At 37.1% G+C, this 17,712-nt stretch overlaps 3 protein-coding genes across 4 annotated transcripts; 1 reads left to right on the top strand and 2 right to left on the bottom strand.

Annotated features, from left to right (window-relative positions):
• The first annotated feature begins 354 nt into the window (after positions 1–354).
• LOC106448723 (receptor-like protein 54) lies at positions 355–1,143 on the top strand. Its single transcript, XM_013890572.3, has one exon. It carries the CDS (start codon positions 355–357, stop codon positions 1,141–1,143), a length of 789 nt encoding a protein of 262 aa, XP_013746026.3.
• Positions 1,144–8,076: 6,933 nt separating this feature from the next.
• LOC111197793 (putative GATA transcription factor 13) lies at positions 8,077–9,879 on the bottom strand. 2 transcript variants are annotated; one of them, XM_022701275.2, is made up of 3 exons: positions 9,604–9,879; positions 9,201–9,443; positions 8,077–8,811 (listed from the first exon to the last, which is right to left on the bottom strand). In XM_022701275.2, exons 2-3 carry the CDS (start codon positions 9,429–9,431, stop codon positions 8,245–8,247), a joined length of 798 nt encoding a protein of 265 aa, XP_022556996.1. In that variant the 5' UTR covers positions 9,432–9,443; positions 9,604–9,879; the 3' UTR covers positions 8,077–8,244. The 2 variants fall into 2 exon arrangements, with proteins under 2 accessions (XP_022556996.1, XP_022556995.1); XM_022701274.2 differs by having other exon boundaries at positions 9,558–9,877.
• A 765-nt stretch (positions 9,880–10,644) lies between these two features.
• On the bottom strand, positions 10,645–15,550 carry LOC106446875 (nuclear pore complex protein NUP160). Its single transcript, XM_013888684.3, has 15 exons — positions 15,071–15,550; positions 14,741–15,011; positions 14,612–14,672; positions 14,361–14,515; positions 14,117–14,298; positions 13,934–14,031; positions 13,578–13,695; positions 13,283–13,465; positions 13,017–13,203; positions 12,368–12,933; positions 12,045–12,207; positions 11,685–11,959; positions 11,394–11,584; positions 11,187–11,263; positions 10,645–11,080 (listed from the first exon to the last, which is right to left on the bottom strand). The coding sequence occupies exons 1-15, from the start codon at positions 15,422–15,424 to the stop codon at positions 10,836–10,838; spliced, it is 3,126 nt and encodes a 1,041-aa protein (XP_013744138.2). The 5' UTR covers positions 15,425–15,550; the 3' UTR covers positions 10,645–10,835.
• Positions 15,551–17,712: the final 2,162 nt, after the last annotated feature.

The raw sequence follows: 17,712 nt of genomic DNA, 5'->3' as shown, positions 1-17,712 counted from the left end.
CAGATAATAGTTTCACAGGAGAAATACCTCTTTCGTTGTGCAATCAAACCTACCTAAATCTTCTAGATCTAGCGCACAACAATTTCAGTTGTTCAATTCCCCGATGCTTGATTATATCAGTACAAGATGTGGATCTAGGAAACAACAATCTCATTGGGAGACTTCCGGACTTATTCTACAAACTTGGTTTAACAAGAACACTTGACGTTAGCAACAATCAAATAACTGGGAAGCTTTCTTGCAAATTGCACAAACCTAGAGTATCTAAACGTGGAGGGCAACAGAATCGCCGACACCTTTCCGTTTTGGCTGGAAGAACTACCGAAACTAAAAATAATCGTCCTACGATCTAACATGTTCCATGGTCCAATCTATTCCCCTCAACATCCTCTGTCATTTCCGGAACTGCGAATGTTTGACATATCGCGTAACAATTTCACCGGAAGCCTACCACATGATTACTTTGTCAACTGGAGTACACCCTTGCTGAGTACTCCTCAAAAGGTAAGCCAGCCATTGTACATGGGAGATCCTTTCATGTATGATTATTACCCTTCCATGTATTTGAGAAACAAAGGAATAAACATGGAGCTGGAAAAGATCTTTCTGGCCTACACATCAATAGATGTCTCTAAAAACAAACTGGGAGGACAGATTCCAGAATCCATAGGCCTTTTGAAGTCGCTTATTGTGCTCAACCTATCCAACAATGATTTCACTGGTCATATTCCTTCCTCTTGGGCTAATCTCACGAGCCTCCAGTCATTAGACCTATCTCGGAACCAACTTTCTGGAAATATCCCCAAGGAGCTAGCAACCTTATCGTTCTTGGCGTACATTAACGTTTCACATAACAAACTCACGGGCCAGATACCACAGAGCACACAGTTGGGAGGACAGCCTAAATCCTCTTTTGAAGGGAATCTCAATCTCTGTGGGCGTCCTCTTCTAGAGAGTTGCTTCCAGGACAAGGTACCATCAACACCTGAGGCACAAGAGCCGGAACCTTCAAAGCAAGAACAAGTGTTCAACTGGAAAGCAGCGGCAATGGGATATGGGCCCGGAGTCTTGTTTGGCCTGGCGATTGGACAAGTCCTTTATTCGTATAAACCCGTGTTGTTCTTCAAGTTGTTTCGCCTTTGAAATGAAGTTGTTTGTGCATTTCGTGTTGTTTAAATAAGTGTAAGGGTTTTTGTTATAACCGTTCCGACATAGATATGTATGTGTGTGAGTGATATCGATAAGTTATTATGTTATGAAACCTCTAAGTCTTTTGCTCTCTTGGTTTTGATTTTATAAACTGAAATAAGATCTTTGGTTGATAAAATATGTTGTCTTGATTTGGTTCCTAAAGATTATGTATTGTATAGTTGTTAAGTTTGAAGATGTATAATGATCGTAAACCTGAAACTCAACTTTGTATAACAATCAATCTCCGATTACAACCTTCAATAACAACTCAAGAAGCAATCTCTATCTCTCGATATCGATTCTTCTCATACGAATTCTCAACAAGAGAATCGCCTCAAGTCTCACGACTCTACTGTTATTTTCTGATCACAAATCGGATAACTCTCAAAGTAAAAGAATACAACACTTGTACGAAATGTAAAGTCTGTAACTGCCAAAGACACTCTCTGAGCTAGAGGCTTCCATTCTTTATTCCCACTTGATTTGAAGTTCCCGCTTCCTCTTCTCTTGACTCCATAACTTGTTTCCCCTGCTTCTTCTTTGAATAGTACACTTGTAAAAGTGTATCAATAATTTTGAACCATGTAATGAGCTACTGTTCTGTTTTCTTTTTTCTTTTTTTTTTGTCGTCGAGGGACAACCATGTCTTCATATCTGCCTATACTCCTTATGCTTCACCTGTTTCATCAAATTATCAGAGGCTCTGACTAATGATAAACCTGATGTGAAGAAGGAAATGTTAGAGACTGAGAAATAGGACAATGATTCCCAACAATTGAAAAACTCTCAAGTGCAGGTTATATTTTTCACCAGCTTGGTCATATGATTCATGATCACAGCAGTGCAAATATTCAACGATCTCTCACTGCCTTAATCGTTAGAATTAGCTTTTTTTTTATTCTCCTGGTCGTTTATCTTTGGGTGTTCTACATGATTTTGTCTGTTTACTGTATTACTTTGTCTGAAAACGGTCTGAAACACTACAAAGATTTGTTTATATAATTAAAACAAGGCTGAACAAAAACTTCGGAGTACGTAACAATCAAGGTTGCTACGCACCAGAGACATTGTTGTTGATCAAAACACTAAGAGAAAACGTTGCAGCTACTTGGTTCTGCACTCGACTGGACTGGCCTATCTCATTTAGTAACACCTTTGTATGATATTAACAATAGCCAATGTGTCTTTGGAGTCATAGAGTTTTACTTCCGGTAAATATCAGATCCTAAACATGCAATAAGATCATATTTGATAGGCTCACCAAACTCCTACCAATCAAGTCTTGTCGGCTAAGATTATTTTGCTCATCTAAGTTCGTTCATGCATTTAAAGAAATCACATTTAAAAAGGTACATTTTCATGTTTCAAAAGTTATTCTAGTCATTTCTAACTTATATGAGTTAGTCTAGTCATTTCATCATTGTTTAAAGTAATTTTATGTAATTTCTCAAAATATAGTTCTAATTAAAATCATAACTCCCTAATTCACCGAAAATCATCTAAGCTCTTTAAAATCAAATTACTTCAAATCCTCTAATACTATATTGAATACATCTCTCCATATAATCTCTAATCCTCAGGGATAAACCAGCACGGGTCATCCCGGTTTATCTTTCCTTCTCATCTCTATGATCTTCCTGTGAGAATTGGAATGTAAGCTTGGGATGAAGGACGGGCTTGAGGATGGACGGTACTCCGGAAGTAGACAACCTGACCTGAACCGAACTCCGCAAGCATTGCACAGTGTTTTAGGCCCACAGGGACCTTCCCTCCATTGTGGTGTCTCGGTCGTCTCGCAATGAGTGCACATGCGGATTGTCCCATCTGAGTTATATGAGTCTGGACTGTCAGAGACTTGATTCTTGTTCTTCATCTGGCGTTTGTTCTTGGGGGCGTTCTGAGAAGGGAGGTGGTAAGTTTTGGAGTCTGAATGATAAGGAGCAAACTGCTGGACCATCTCTGATGCAAATGACTTGAGGGATCTGAATGTTGAGGTTGCTTCTGGTGCCTTTCACGGGGAAAGCTCTGTTTGGGTTTTGAAACGAGACAGAACCGTTGGCGGTACTGCGCTTGAGTACCGCTTGACGACTGGAATAGCGTTGAGACTTTGACATCAGGAAGGGAGCTATCTATGGTGAACGAGACTTCTGAAGAACTCGACTGCTTCTGCACGCGAGCATGATTATTGGAGTTCTTAGCGGAATGTCTCTTAATTTTTAACTAAAAAAGCCGCTTCTTAGCTTATTTTAGTTAAAAGTTAAGAGACGGGTTCTTATATTCCGCTAAAAACTCCATCCTAAGAACCCCCAATAAGATCAACCAAATCACAAACATAAGTGATTTAAACCCTAATGAGGAAACATATTCTGAGTTCGCCCTAACCTCCCAGACACAAGTTTCGAGGTTCAACCTAGATCCATGGCCTCTGGCGCCGGCGACGCGTTTTCTCGCCGGCGCTGGACATCTGCGTCGAGTCTACTTATCTCCGTCACTCTCTGCTTCATGTTTCATTGTGCTATCTGCTTGTTACCGGTTCGATTTCTTTGTCTATTTGGAGGAAGGAGGTCCCGACAGACGCTACGACGAAGATGAGAGCTTCGAATCTTCGCCGTGCTGCTACCCGCGGTCCTATCCCTTCGTTTGGTCCTTCCTCCAGCGATGAGTCGGGAGGATTCTCTCGCCGCCGCAAAGCTCTGGTCTTCGGGTTTATATCCTGTCGTACCTTTCTCTGGCGACTTTGTCCAAGCCTTTCAACTGCGTATGGAGCATCGTTCTCAACTGATGAACTCAACCTCTTCGTCTTCGGAGAGGCGCGAGTCCCACCAACCACCGTGTGCTGCTCCTCCTCATCTAAACGGCGCCAGATCTTACAGTATCACGAGTCCAGATCCGAGTCTAATTGGTAAAACTACAATCTCTCCATCTTGTAAAGTGATGCTCTATTCTCCTCCGGGTTGTCTACGTGACGGCAGTAGTTTTCCTCTCCGGCGAAGCTCTTCCGGTGGCCACTCTGTCGGCGTCGAAGAACATCTTAGATCCAAAGCTTCCCGGCTCGTACGGACAACGTTCACTGAGCTGATGTCTCTCAGTGATTGGGCCTGGCCCATTTGTTTGATGAAGCTGGTCAGCCTGCCAAGGCCCAATCCCATAAAAGAAAATTCGATCCAAATCTTAGTGGATTTCCATGCTTGGGTCAGTGTTTCAAAGATTAATCCCGATGGGATCTCTCCTTGCTATATATTTTCATATCTGTCCAATGGGATGAATTTACTGGTGAAGTCACCAGTCTCAGTTCTATTTCAATCAACCTCTTCTGAGGAGAAGGTTTCACCATCATGCCCTCTTCCTATGGATAGAGGTGTCTCCTCGGACTCGTTTCCGAGCGTCTGTTTCAGTTCTCTCATCGGTTTGTTATCTTGTGGAGCGGTCTCTACGGGACCTGAAGATGCAATCGAAACTACCTTGGTAGTTTTTGTAGATGAGGTCTGGACTTCAACGTCACTTTATGTGACTATATTCCAGTCGTCAGACTTTGTCGTGAAGGTTCCTTCGACGCATTCAAGCTTCGTTTTGAATTCGCTGTCATCTTTGGTTGAAGATCTATCTTGCTTAACTTATATATATGTTGTAGTTTATGCTTATTGCTTAAGATGATGGATAATTCTCTCTTTCTATTGTAGTGAAGAAGTTTGAGTATGAATGAAACTAAGTTTGTGTTCAAAAAAAAAAAGAACCCCCAATAAATCATGCTCTAAGTTAAAAGTCATAATCAGAAACATATTCAATGCAACCAAAAATGTGAAGACATGATCTTGATCAGTACTCTCTTTACAAACAGGATCTTATATTCTGTCAATTGTGGAACATAGAAGAGCTCTTCAGAATGAACTTCAATCACTTATCAACTCACTTGTCAATGATTTCATATCAGATTGACAATGATGCTATGCTATATATATATAATAAACAGACCGGTGGATTCAGAGAATGACTGATACATACACTAAACTACCATAGTAACTTATCACCACTTCTTAAATGTACACAGTACACACCAGGTGCTGAGCTGGAAACCATTCTTGTCAATTGACATCTGACTCAAGAAAGAAAAGCTAAACTGAAAGACCTAAGACACTTCACCATGCTTTCCTGATTTACGATCAGAACCTTATCATATACACTCTCCACTGCACTACATGTTCTTTTTTTGCTAAAAAACTGCACTACATGTTCTTTCCTAACTGGGTAAGAAAACAGGGATTGTGTTTCAAACCCTATAACCTAAGGCGGTATAAAAATCTACCCGACTGAAAACGAATAATCTCTTGCATTACCTAATTATATCCTCCTGCAAATGATTATTTTACATATGTAAATGATGCACATAAATATGCATACACAATCTCCATAAAGAAGTATGTAAATGATGCACATAAATATGCTTTACTAATGTAAAGCATGTTGTTGAGTGTTGACATTTAAGGAAAAAAATCATTTACAAATCGTGATTTGCTGAGCAGGAAACTTCCCACTATGGTCCATTTTTCTAAAAGAATATTCATATCATTACTTTCTTATTTATCGACAAACTGTTATATTAAGAAGTTGCAAGAGCCAAGGTTCAAACAGAAACCATGGCTGAATTCAACAAAACAGATTTCTAGATGTCCATCTCAATGAAAAATCTCTGATAATGAACTATGGTCCACTTTTCTGTAAGAAAATGATTCATATTAGTACTTTTTTTTAACCAACAAACTATTATATTAAGAAGTTGCAGGAGCCAAGGTTCAAACACAAACCATGGCTGAGTTCAACAAAACAAACTTTTAGATGTCCTGTTATCTAAATGAAGCTGCTAAATGTGCATATTGCTCCCTTCTTTTTCATGGTGTCCTGTTATTTCAAATGAAATTCCGATCATGAATCATAGTCAATTTTTGGATAAAATCAGTAAAACGTGTCCAAATTTGATCATTTCGTTCTAATATCGGATCTTCATTTAAACATGTCACTAGATTTTGATTTGAAAGCGTGGAAGTATATTTGTTGAAAAATTTATTGATATAGCTGTTTGTTAACTAATTTGTTTCGCCATAAACATTTTTGCTTTTCGTTCTAACTCTAATTTGATTTTATTGGTTTTCGATTTCAGTTTGGTTGTGGTTTTTGGTTTAGAAATATATGAACAATTTTAGTTATATATGAAGTTGAGTTTTGGTTAAAGTGATTGAATATTTTGATATTTTGTGTGTTATGGATATATAAAATTTTTGAATTTTTTAGTTCTGGTTACATATCTGTTTTAAATCATTTCAAATAATTGAAGTAAAATAAAAAATCCTCATACTGTGAATCACCAATATAATACAATGGGAGAAATATTTAGAAAATTATTTTATTTACATATCTATTTATTTAAGGTATAAATAATATAGCAAAGAATAAAAAATAAGTTGGGGGATCCTCTCTTTATTATCGAATATCTCTATCTTTTAAGATTAGTATTCTGAAAATTCAGTTACCATGTCAAACAGAATATGTTTTTGCGTGTTCATCAAGTTAATTTAGTTACATCGGAAAATCTTGTTTCTATATATTATCTTTTGAATTTATTGTATGTAGCAATTACGAAAATGGATGTTATAGAGAATATTCTTGGAATTTATTTGATTTGAATCCGGAAATTTATTAGTTTCTATTTATTATATTTTATATTTATATTTATATACCAAATGTGGTAAATATAAATATTTAAATATTATTGGCTGTTTAAAACTTCAATAACATTGAAAGTAATGATTTCGAAATATGCTAACCATGTGTTTCAAATAAAAAAGAAATATGCTAACCATATACTATAATAGTATAATTAATATTATTGAAAGATAATATTTAATATATTTCGGCAATTTCATATAAGAAAATTTTAAATAAGACATATGCATTATAATCAACTCCAATATATTTGGTATAGTTTTTTGGACAACGGATTTTTGATGGTGTTAATAGGGTTTGAATAGAGTTAGGGTTTGAATAGAGTTTTAGGGTCTAGGGTTAGAACACAAATGAATATGGATGGGTTAGTAAACATACACGAAATATGCTTAAAAAATGATGGATATATTGTTTAAATTATTGGACTGTTTTGTTTAATTGGACATAAACATACTACTTTTCTAATTGTTGGGCTTTCAATTTCCGAAAACCATTTAAAACAATTGAAAAAGGTAATGAATTTTTTTGTAATTAATTGGAAAAGTCAGGGACATAATACTAAGAAGGATTCTGTTTTAATAGTATAGATATATAATTTTATTTCAATGACTGTTTTTACATCAATTATTCTATAATAGTATAGATATAGAATTTTATTTCAATGACTATTTTTACATCAATTATTCTATTATTCGAAAATAAAACCTAAACTAAGTAGTCATTTTATGGTAAGTATAAGAAAATAGAAATAAGTTATCGTTAGTAATCAAATGATAAATAGTCATTCTAAAATGGAAACACGCATTTCCAAAATGAGGTTTCTTAAGAAAAGTGACTTCAATGCCTTGCCACGCATTTTCAAAAGATTCTGATTTGAAAACGTTTCACAAACATGAAATAAATCTTTAACGAAGTTTCTATGCAACCTAGATCCCTACGTGTTTGTGTTTTACTTTTTCTGAAAACTCATATTTTTCACTTAGTTATTACCAATTTGTTTGGATACCTTGATTGCAAAAAAAAAAAGAAGAAATCATCAATTATATATATATATATATATATAAAGTTTTAAATAATAATTTAAAGAGATTTTTTTGCTCGAAAATAATTAAAGAGATTTATGATGATTTTAAAATGATTTAGTAGAGTTTTTAAGTTGAGTTAAAATAAGAAAAATCTAAATCATTTTAGACTAGATTCTAAAATGTTTTAATAAGAGAGATCATAACGACTTCCTAATGCACCTAAAATCATCTAAGCTCTTTTGAAAATCAAAGTTACTTCAAATCCTCTCAAAAACTATATTGAATACATCTCTCCATAACAGTAAAGGGGTCATCCCGGTTGCAAGTCTTGATATTTCCTTCTCATCTCTATGATCTTCCTGTGAGAATTGGAATGCAGGCTTGGGATGAATGACGGGCTTGACGATGGACGGTACTCCGGAAGAAGACGGCCTGACCTGAACCGGACTCCACAGGCATTGCATAGCGTTTTAGGCCCACATGGACCTTCCCTCCACTGTGGTGTCTTGGTTGTCTCGCAATGAGTGCACATGCGGATTGTTCCATCTGCGTTGAACTGTTGTGGACTGTCAGAGACTGATGACTGGTCCTTGTTCTTCCTCTGGCGTTTCTTCTTGGCAAAAGGGAGGTAAGTTTCTGAGTCAGGATCATCAGGGGCAAACTGCTGAACCATCTCTGATGCAAATGACTTGAGGGATCTGAATGTGGGCGGTGTGGGGCGTTTGCGCAGGTTGCTTCTGGTGCCTTTCAAGGGGAACGAGACGGAACCATTGGCGAGGACTGAGAGTGCGCTTGAAGACTGGAATAGCGTAGAGACTTTGACATCATGAAGGGAGTTATCGATGGTGGAAGAGACTTCTGAAGAACTCGATTGCCTCTGCAGGCATTAAGTTAAGAACTCATAATCAGAAAAAAGCATAACCAAAATGTGAAGACATGACCTTGATCAGTACTCTCCTTACAAAAAGGATCTTATATATATATATTCTGTCAATTAATGGAACATACAAGAGTTCTTCAGAATGAACTTCAATCACTTATCAATGATTTCATATCAGATTGACACTGACACTATGCTATATATATTAAGGAAATAACTGATATATAAACTAAACTACCATAATAACTGATCACCACTTCTTACATGTGCTGAGCTGGAAACTATTCTTGTCAATTGACATCTGACTCAAGAAAGAAAAGCTAAACTGAAATAGACTCTATCCAAATAACATAATGCAAATGGGGACAAAGCATAAATAAACTCACCAAAGTGGGCACGGGCTTCCTCAGGCCGTGAGTGAACTCAGAGGACAAGACATCCAATGGCGGAGGCACGAGATTTTCAAACTTGGCATCCCAATCTCCCTCATCATCATCATTGCCCGTTTCCATGTCCTCTTCAAGAAGCAAATCAGTATGATTAATGAGATCATCAAAGAAGTTTTCCGATAAACCCTTTAACTCCTCTTCAGGTAACCACGAACCGCCGTTATTCATTTGTCACACCCACTGCACACAACACAGTAACATAACAATCAAAGACGATTAAACATCGTTTTGTTATATTTTTTTTGTCTCAAACGTTTCAAGAGCGGAACATAAAAGGAGAAAAGCTTCCTCCACCTTGACGAAAGACAGAAAAGGGAGAGTGAGAGTGAGTGAGAGAGACCTTGCGTTACAGCTGCTGACTACACAGAACGCATTCCCCAAGCAGAGAGAGAGAGAGAGAGAGAGAGAGAGAGAGAGAGAGAGAGAGAGAGAGAATCTAAAATTGTTTGAATTTGGGGGTTTAGGGATTACAGAACTGAGAAAGAAACGAAACGAGTGAAGGGAGGGAGAGAGAATAGTTAATATACGGTCATGCATACCGGAGTTTTCAGTAGGTTTTCTTTTTAGTTTTTTTTTTTTTTACTCTTATTTATGAATGAGATGAAGTAACATCTGACCAAAATTGACAATGATAATAAGAAAGAAGGATATCACTTTTGTAATTTTACAAGGTTGCATGTAATATGGACATATATTATTTATAGAGAGTCAATTCAAACACTATATTAAGCAAATAATTTAAAATGGATACTAATATTTAGCTTACTCCTTTACTAAATATCTTTTTCTATAAAATATACAGCTCATACTATTTATTTTTGAGATTTTGCACCAATGCTATATGTTGAATAAATTTTGTACGTGGTGTAACCTATGAAATACGTACAAGTGATACAAAAATTTTAGCAAGATAGATAAAAAAATTTAGTTGGAAACTTTTTTTTTAATTTAATTTTTCTTTCATAAATCATTTGGTTATAATATTTAATGACCTAAATAACAATTGCAAGTAATGGAAAACTGGGAAAGAAATCTAAACAATTAAATAAAATTAGGATGGATCTTGTAAAATTTAAATATATCATTTTCTTAAACTATTAAAATTGTATATTTAAGGTTTAGGGTTGATTTTATAGTTTAAGGTTTAGATATTTCTTGTTATACATAAAGTTTAGTTTTTATAGTTCAGGGTTTACGTTTTGATCATTACGTTTACGTCGTGGACATTGCTAGAGTTTCGATGTCTACATGACAGGCTTAGAATGTATTTCAATTGCTTCCTTTGGTTTTACTTGGTTTCGCAGACAATGTTTATGAAGAACTTACGATGATGTATGGAATCAGAAATAGATGGTATGTTTTATCTGCTGGAAAATACTTATGGTATTTGGACAGATTCATTTGTATAAACTGGTCTTAAACTTTCACGGTTATTGAACAGATGTGTCTGATGGATGTTTCTCTATCGTTTATGGAGTTTTGATTTCTACTAGCTTATGACCATTGTGTAATAATATTTAGGACCACTTCTACTGGCTTTTCGGCGTAGAGACGGGAAGTTTTCCTCTTACATCATTCTTTCCTTGCGCGCGAGGTAAGCGAGCGCTTTTTTAAACCAAGGGTAGCTGTTACAGGTACACGGACGTTCTCACTACTTTCCAAGAAAGAAATAGCCTCATCTACTTGCTCAAGGGCTGCACAGGCAAACTCACAAGCTCCTTCACTTATATTGTACCGTTCAAAAATTTGCTTAGCCCATTCATAGTAATGAAGTTTCCACGTCGCACAAGACTTTTCACCATCTGAAATACTGGTACCTGCTTCAACCAAATGGATGATAAAAAGGGGGTTATATGAATCAGCTAGTTTACAAAATAATAAAACTAGCAAAGGAGAAACAAAAGATTTCTTTGAAAAGGTCACCAATTGTGGAATGGGAAAATCCTGCTTCTGTAGCCAAGCTGTGCAAAGCCTTCCAAGATCCTTCACCAGATGAAGCTCTACATTGGGAACCATGATAGGATAAAGGTAGGCACATGAAATATATATGTTATGAAAATACCAAGTAACTGATAATATTAGAAAATAACTGAACCAGAGACGTTGAACAATAGAAGTTGAAAACAGAACCTGAAGAAGCAGCGGGTAGCATCACTAATCTTCTTCTCTCTTAATAATATCCCACATGCTCCACGTTGTACTTGATCAAGAAGGCAACAACCACGGAGATGTTGAAGAAGACACCAATCTCCACTAGTATCTTGACCATGTCCAAATGTTTTCTCCCCGCGTAAACTTCCCTCCACAACCTCAAGGATTCGCTTGAAAAGGAAAAAAGAACAGAAGAATCAGCAATTAATTTTAACTAGCAGTTTGCTGAAAAGACACTGTTGGAAAAGGTTCATCAGACAGTTTTTTTACCTCAACAGCATAAGCATGTCCATTCCTAACCACCCTAAGAGTAAGCTCAGATGAGCGTCTTAGCAAAGAAGAAGAGTCCTCTCCTGTTTTACTATAACAAATCCAGCTAACAAAGTTTTGTACCAAACTTGTAATGGTTTCTGAATTCGGAAGATATCTCAAGTTAAACCGGCTGTCCACAATACAACTTCGATCACTAAGTAGAAGGATGTATGCCAATGAGAAACCGCATTTCCCAAGCATTTTGTTCCATGATCTTTTGTCAATGCTGCTATCTGTAATGATAAAACAACTGTGAATATTGGATGTGACTGTGAGGAATGAGCTTAGGGGAATATTTTCCCACGCACCAAAACCTACCAATCTGTAAAGATGAGGGTTTAAAGCTGCAATCATTCATTGAAGTCGACCCAGCCGGAGTGGTAACAAAGAGAAGGATGATGAGCCACTCTGAGACAATATCTTGGATCATCGGAAGCAATTTAAGCCGTAGGTTGGATATGTCTTGCTGTGACATATTAACCTGCGGAACGAGAAAGCCAAAGAAAGAAAAAGAAGAATGGATGACTGAGTTTAGAATATATAAACAAAATAGAGAATGTGTGATTAATGTCAAAATGTAAACTACACTGCTTCCATAATGATATACATTTTGACAGTGACATGAGACAGTGGAAACTGACCTGAGCAGAGATGTTAAGGAGATAGCTGAGGAGTAGGACGATGTCAAAGGCAGACTCAAACATAACCTTTGCAAACAGTGAAGTGGCTTGAACGAGGATTGAACTACAGATATCAGATAATGCTTCGCCATTATTGTTATGCCTAAATTTCTTAGGAACCAGATGCTGCTGCACATATTTCTCCATGATAGTAAAAACCTTTTCCCAAGATCCAGCCCTTTGACATAGAGCAGAGAGAGACAATAACATATCAATGGAGAATCTTCTAAGATTTCTATGAGCTTCTAGCTTACTTTCCCGTGCTCTATCAGCACCTAGATCCGACCATGTACGACCTATGGACATCGCATATCCCGACTCAAGGATGTTAACTAAGCGAGACAGGATTTCTTCAGAAGAGATAACTGACTTCCCAGTAACTGATTCAAAATACATGGCATAAGGAGCAGTGCCCAACTGCTTACTGATCTTCAATGTACAATTTAGTACCTCCGACAGAATCTCATGTTCATCGGTTGACATTCCAGAGCCTAAGCTTGTCAGGTTGCTGTGTTCAGAAGAAGGCCCTATCAAAAGACAGACACCATATCAAGTCCAAGCGATTATAAGCAATACAATGAGATCTAATTATTAAGAATCCTTTCCATACCTCCATGGCTGCGCTCAGCATTCTCTGATCTAAAGAAAAGTGACACCGAATTGTTTCTAACTAAACCAATAACATCTGACTGAACCAGCAACGTGCGAGGTTCATTATTGTTACGCCAGTGATCAAGATACGTTGAACAAAACCTTTCCCACCAGCGAAAAACTGAAATACTAGTCTGACCAGTAACCTGACACGAGAAGAGATATAATTTTCAGCTTTGCTAGTAAAATGCATTGGTATCTACAAGAACTATGCAGAAACCAAACCTCTTGCTCAATTAGTAAAAGAATCTCGCTTTTAAGCTCATCAAGACTTAAAGATTGAAACTCAGAATTACTCCAGCGTTTGTTGTGGTCCCGTAAAGTTAGACGCAAGGCAACATTGTCAAAAATTCCAAGACAAAGAAGCCTGCCTAAGAAGATTGACGAAATGAATCCCATAATTCGATCCTGCAAAGTGCAATAAAGGTGGTTAAGATGGATTCAGACAAATAAACAATTCTTTTACCGCATAACATGCATTAAGCAGAAACAGATTGGGTATTTTTGTATAAAGAAAAACCTTTGCCGATGAAAATAGTGAATGAGTGGTCAACCGAAGATCATGTGAAGAGCTCGCAGGTCTCAGAAATAACTGCTCAGAAATATATTCCTCTTGTAACATGTACGACTGGGTTTCCCTGGTAAGGAAAATAATTTGGAAATAGAGGACTATATCCACCATCAAGAAACAAAAATTCAAAGCAGTGAACAATAGAATATCTGCAATGGTAAATAATACAACCATTATGATAAAGATACACTAGAATAGCAAAATTCCCTCCGTAATTTAGATACTAACAAACTTTTCTAGCTAAGCCTGCTATTTTGACAACCAGAATATAGTATATCGGCCAGATCAGTAGAAACAATTCTTACCTGTTACTAGATTTATGGGGCAGCATTTGAGAAATCAATTCATCGGCTTTTAAGATCCAGATAGTGTCGGATGTAAATCTGACATCCCTCAATCCCCCCTGCAAAAGTAAAGAATAAGGATATGAAATTCAAAAAGAAGATGTGAAAATGCAAATTCGGCATAGAAGTTCAGAAGTACCGTACCCCTTGCAGTGGAATATTGCGATATCCAGGATATAGAGAAAATGATATAAATTTCTCAAAGGTAAACTGTATAAAAAACACAGAAATTGTGTTGACCCCATTATATGTGAACAAGACCGCAAATGGAATGATGTGGGTATCGCAATCAGCGTTACCCACCCATAACCTCCGGGGGATAAACACTGCATGAAAAAGTTAAAACAGAGTTAAATGATGGATGATCAAACAGATTTAAAAAACTCACAGTTATCATCATCAGCTACACTAGTGCACAAAAGCTTAGTACGAGTCGGAATATTCCAGACACGTAATCTCCCATCCGCATGAAGCACATTCATAAAAATTCTTCCATTAAATTCTGATATAGATAAATCTGCCACGGCTGCAACATCTGTCTCCCTACAATTGCACATTATAAGAGTACTTTATTTATTTCTTCTAAGTATATATATGAACAAAAGTAAAAGCAAAGATGATGATAAGAGAATTGCTTGCCTTACAAATCCCAATCGACGAAGAAACCCAGTATCATCATCACGCAGCTCCTGGTTGAAACCTACAAGGAAAATAAGGATGATAAGAGAATAGAATAAACATTATCAAAGTGAGAGACTGCGATTCTACCTGATGACGGTTCCTGAGGAGGCACAAAAGGCTGGAAGAAAGAGACACAACCATCAGATCTCCCAAGGAAAATGAAGCCAGGCGATGCGGTGACACTGGTAACATGAGCTTGAGCTTCGTTTAAGTAAGGTCGAACATCCACAACCACGTGAATCAAATGGAAGACTGATCCAGACGTATAGGCCAACGCATTTGAGAGATTAAGGACGTAGACAACACCAGACGGCGTGACGGCGTAAAGAAAGAAGGCGAGAGGACCACTAGCACTACCCTGCAAATTCCAATTCGGTTTAAGCAATAAACGAAAGAATCAAAGATTCCTTAATCTACCTCTTGGGCGACGAATGGAAAGGCAAAAGGAGAGAGTCTATGAGCAAAGGCGAAACGAATCCCAGTTAATGGGTATCCAGATTTAGAAGAGAGCTGCAGAACCTCCATAACGTTTGAGCTTGTTTGGTTGATTCTCCAAACGAAAGAGATCGGAGGTTCCCCAATCATAAGGCTAGAAGCGTAGTCTTCTGAAGAAGAAGAAGAAGGAAGCACAACACATCCATCGTCCTCAGTTGAATTCGAATCAATACCACAAGGAGACGGTACCGATATATCGATCCACTTTACGGCTTTTCCGCCGCCGGCACCTGGAACCTCCCTACCGCCACGCCATCTCCGACGATTCTCCTCCATCTTTCTTCTCGGAAAGCGACACTCCGGTTCCGCCCATTACGATTATCAAAGACACTATTCTTATTGGACCTACTAATTTCTCGGCCCATTAAGTGTGTTGGTTCCTATAAAACTGGAACGATTAGTGGAACCTCCTCCTAGACACTATTCCATCTATACCTTATAAGATCATTATATCAACCCCTGTTCGTGAACGCGTTAGGCGCTAGGCGGGCGGTAAGGTTGGACCTAGCGCCTAAAGAGAAAATCGGAGATTAATCGGAAATTATGCAGGACGAAATTTTTAGATGGTTTACTATGTTATAAAACATGTTAATCTTTAATTGTGTATAACATTAATACATTTTCATGTTTAAGATTGTATAAAACACACAAATAGAATATATAAACTTAATATAGTGTAATTTTTATCAAAATTATGAATATAAATGATATTTATAAAATTTTAGATCAAATAAACAAATAAAAATATTATTAAAAAAATAGATTAGGCGGCTAGGCGGTCATTTAGGCGGTCTAGGCGGAAAAAATCGGATATCCGATTTTTTTAACCGATTTGGCATAAATCGGGGCGGAAGAATGACGTGTAGCGCCTAGGCGGCTAGACGGCCGATTTTTAGAACAGGGATATCAACTATATGTAGGCTTTGTTCAGCTGGTTTAAATCCCTTTTTTCTGACACCCCTAATATCCCGAGACCCGAGTTCGATGTCATTTTTGCACCTAATTTTTTAAAAAATTATTTTGTTTGGATCTAAGAGGGACAGGTGTATTCAACTGAGATTTTTAGGTGATTTGTTTTAAAATTACAAATCCACTGTTATTCAAACATGAATTTTAAAAACCCATTTAAAATCTACTGTTATTGAACTTAACATTTCGTAGACTGCTCTAAAATCCACTGGTATCGATCGACAGCGAAGCGCGCATAAAGCCGTTTGGTCACAACCGACTTGAAGCCCAAGATTTCACCATTTTACAAGATTGTCCCTGACGAGTTTTACCCTAATTATATAAGCTTTGCCGCCATGTTAGAGGCAAAGTGTGTTTTTCTTGTGTTTCATTGTTTTATTATTTTCAGCAAAGGTTTTTAGGATTTTGATAGATAGGAGAGAATATCCAAAGTTATAATTTGTGATTGGAACTCCATTGATATTTATTCACTATTCTAATGAAGTTTTTATACTTAACTGTTGTTATGAATTGCTTAGCCATGTCTGAGTAGTTTCATTGGTAGATTTTAGAGTTTAAATAGGTTAGGAGGAATTAGCCCCAACTATAGATTGTTGAGTTGTGATTGTTCATTAATGCATGTGTCTAGATTAGCTACCTAGAACATGCCCTTGGATTGATGGATAAAAGCGAAAGCTTTATTCTCATCCTGAAAACATTCTAATAGAACTATGTTTCTTGCTATGAGCAAGGCGAGAGCTGATCTAGTGAGCTTAGTAAGCATTCATTCAACCTGCGCATAAATCTTGACTCGAGCGCGTCGCTCGATATCACACTTGAATAATCGATCGACGGTGCAAAAGGTGTATCGATCGATACGCCCATTGGAATATCGATCGATACGCCCATTGGAATATCGATCGACACTTTCTATTGATCAATATAACAAGAGTTGAGATCATAGATCTAGTTAATAGACAAGTCAATACATGCGAAAGCTGATTGACTTGTTGATCAAGTAGTTGAGCTTTACATTATCATGCATGCAACTCATTAGGCATCTGTAGGATTATAATTCCAACTTTCCTGAATAAAAATCTTAAGTCTAGCTATTTCCTTTTTTAGCACCAAACCCCAAAACCTGCTATTGAACAAACACTTTTTCAATATAAACTGTAATTCACATTTAAAACTCTAAAAACATCCTTGCTTATAAAATCATATTAGAATCCTTAGGTTCCCTAGCTCCCTGTGAATTCGATCTCTAAGTACTACAACTCGACCTCTTATTTGAGAGAGTATAAATCACTCCTTAGGGTAATTTGAGTGGTATCATGTTTATGCCGAGTGAAAAGCATCTATATAACGGTTTTCATCTCTCTTAGAACGCTTAGCGGCAACAATTGCGTGAATGCAAGGTATCTTGTCGATGTCAAAAACATTGCAAGTGCAGTGCTTCTTCTCCAGATCAACAACATACTTCATAGTATCGTCTTTGACCTCAAACTCACATCGATCAACTTGGTAAACATTAAGCTCCATTGCAGCATCAAAACCTGGATACCAACTTCTTTACTACATTTGGGGTAACCAGATGCTTATTTTTTGCAGCAGCT

Source organism: Brassica napus, chromosome C4 (genome assembly GCF_020379485.1).
Source record: "Brassica napus cultivar Da-Ae chromosome C4, Da-Ae, whole genome shotgun sequence".
In the NCBI taxonomy this organism is placed as follows: Eukaryota; Viridiplantae; Streptophyta; class Magnoliopsida; order Brassicales; family Brassicaceae; genus Brassica; species Brassica napus.
The sequence above is the reverse complement of the archived record's forward strand: the minus strand, read 5'-3'. Positions and strand labels throughout refer to the sequence as shown.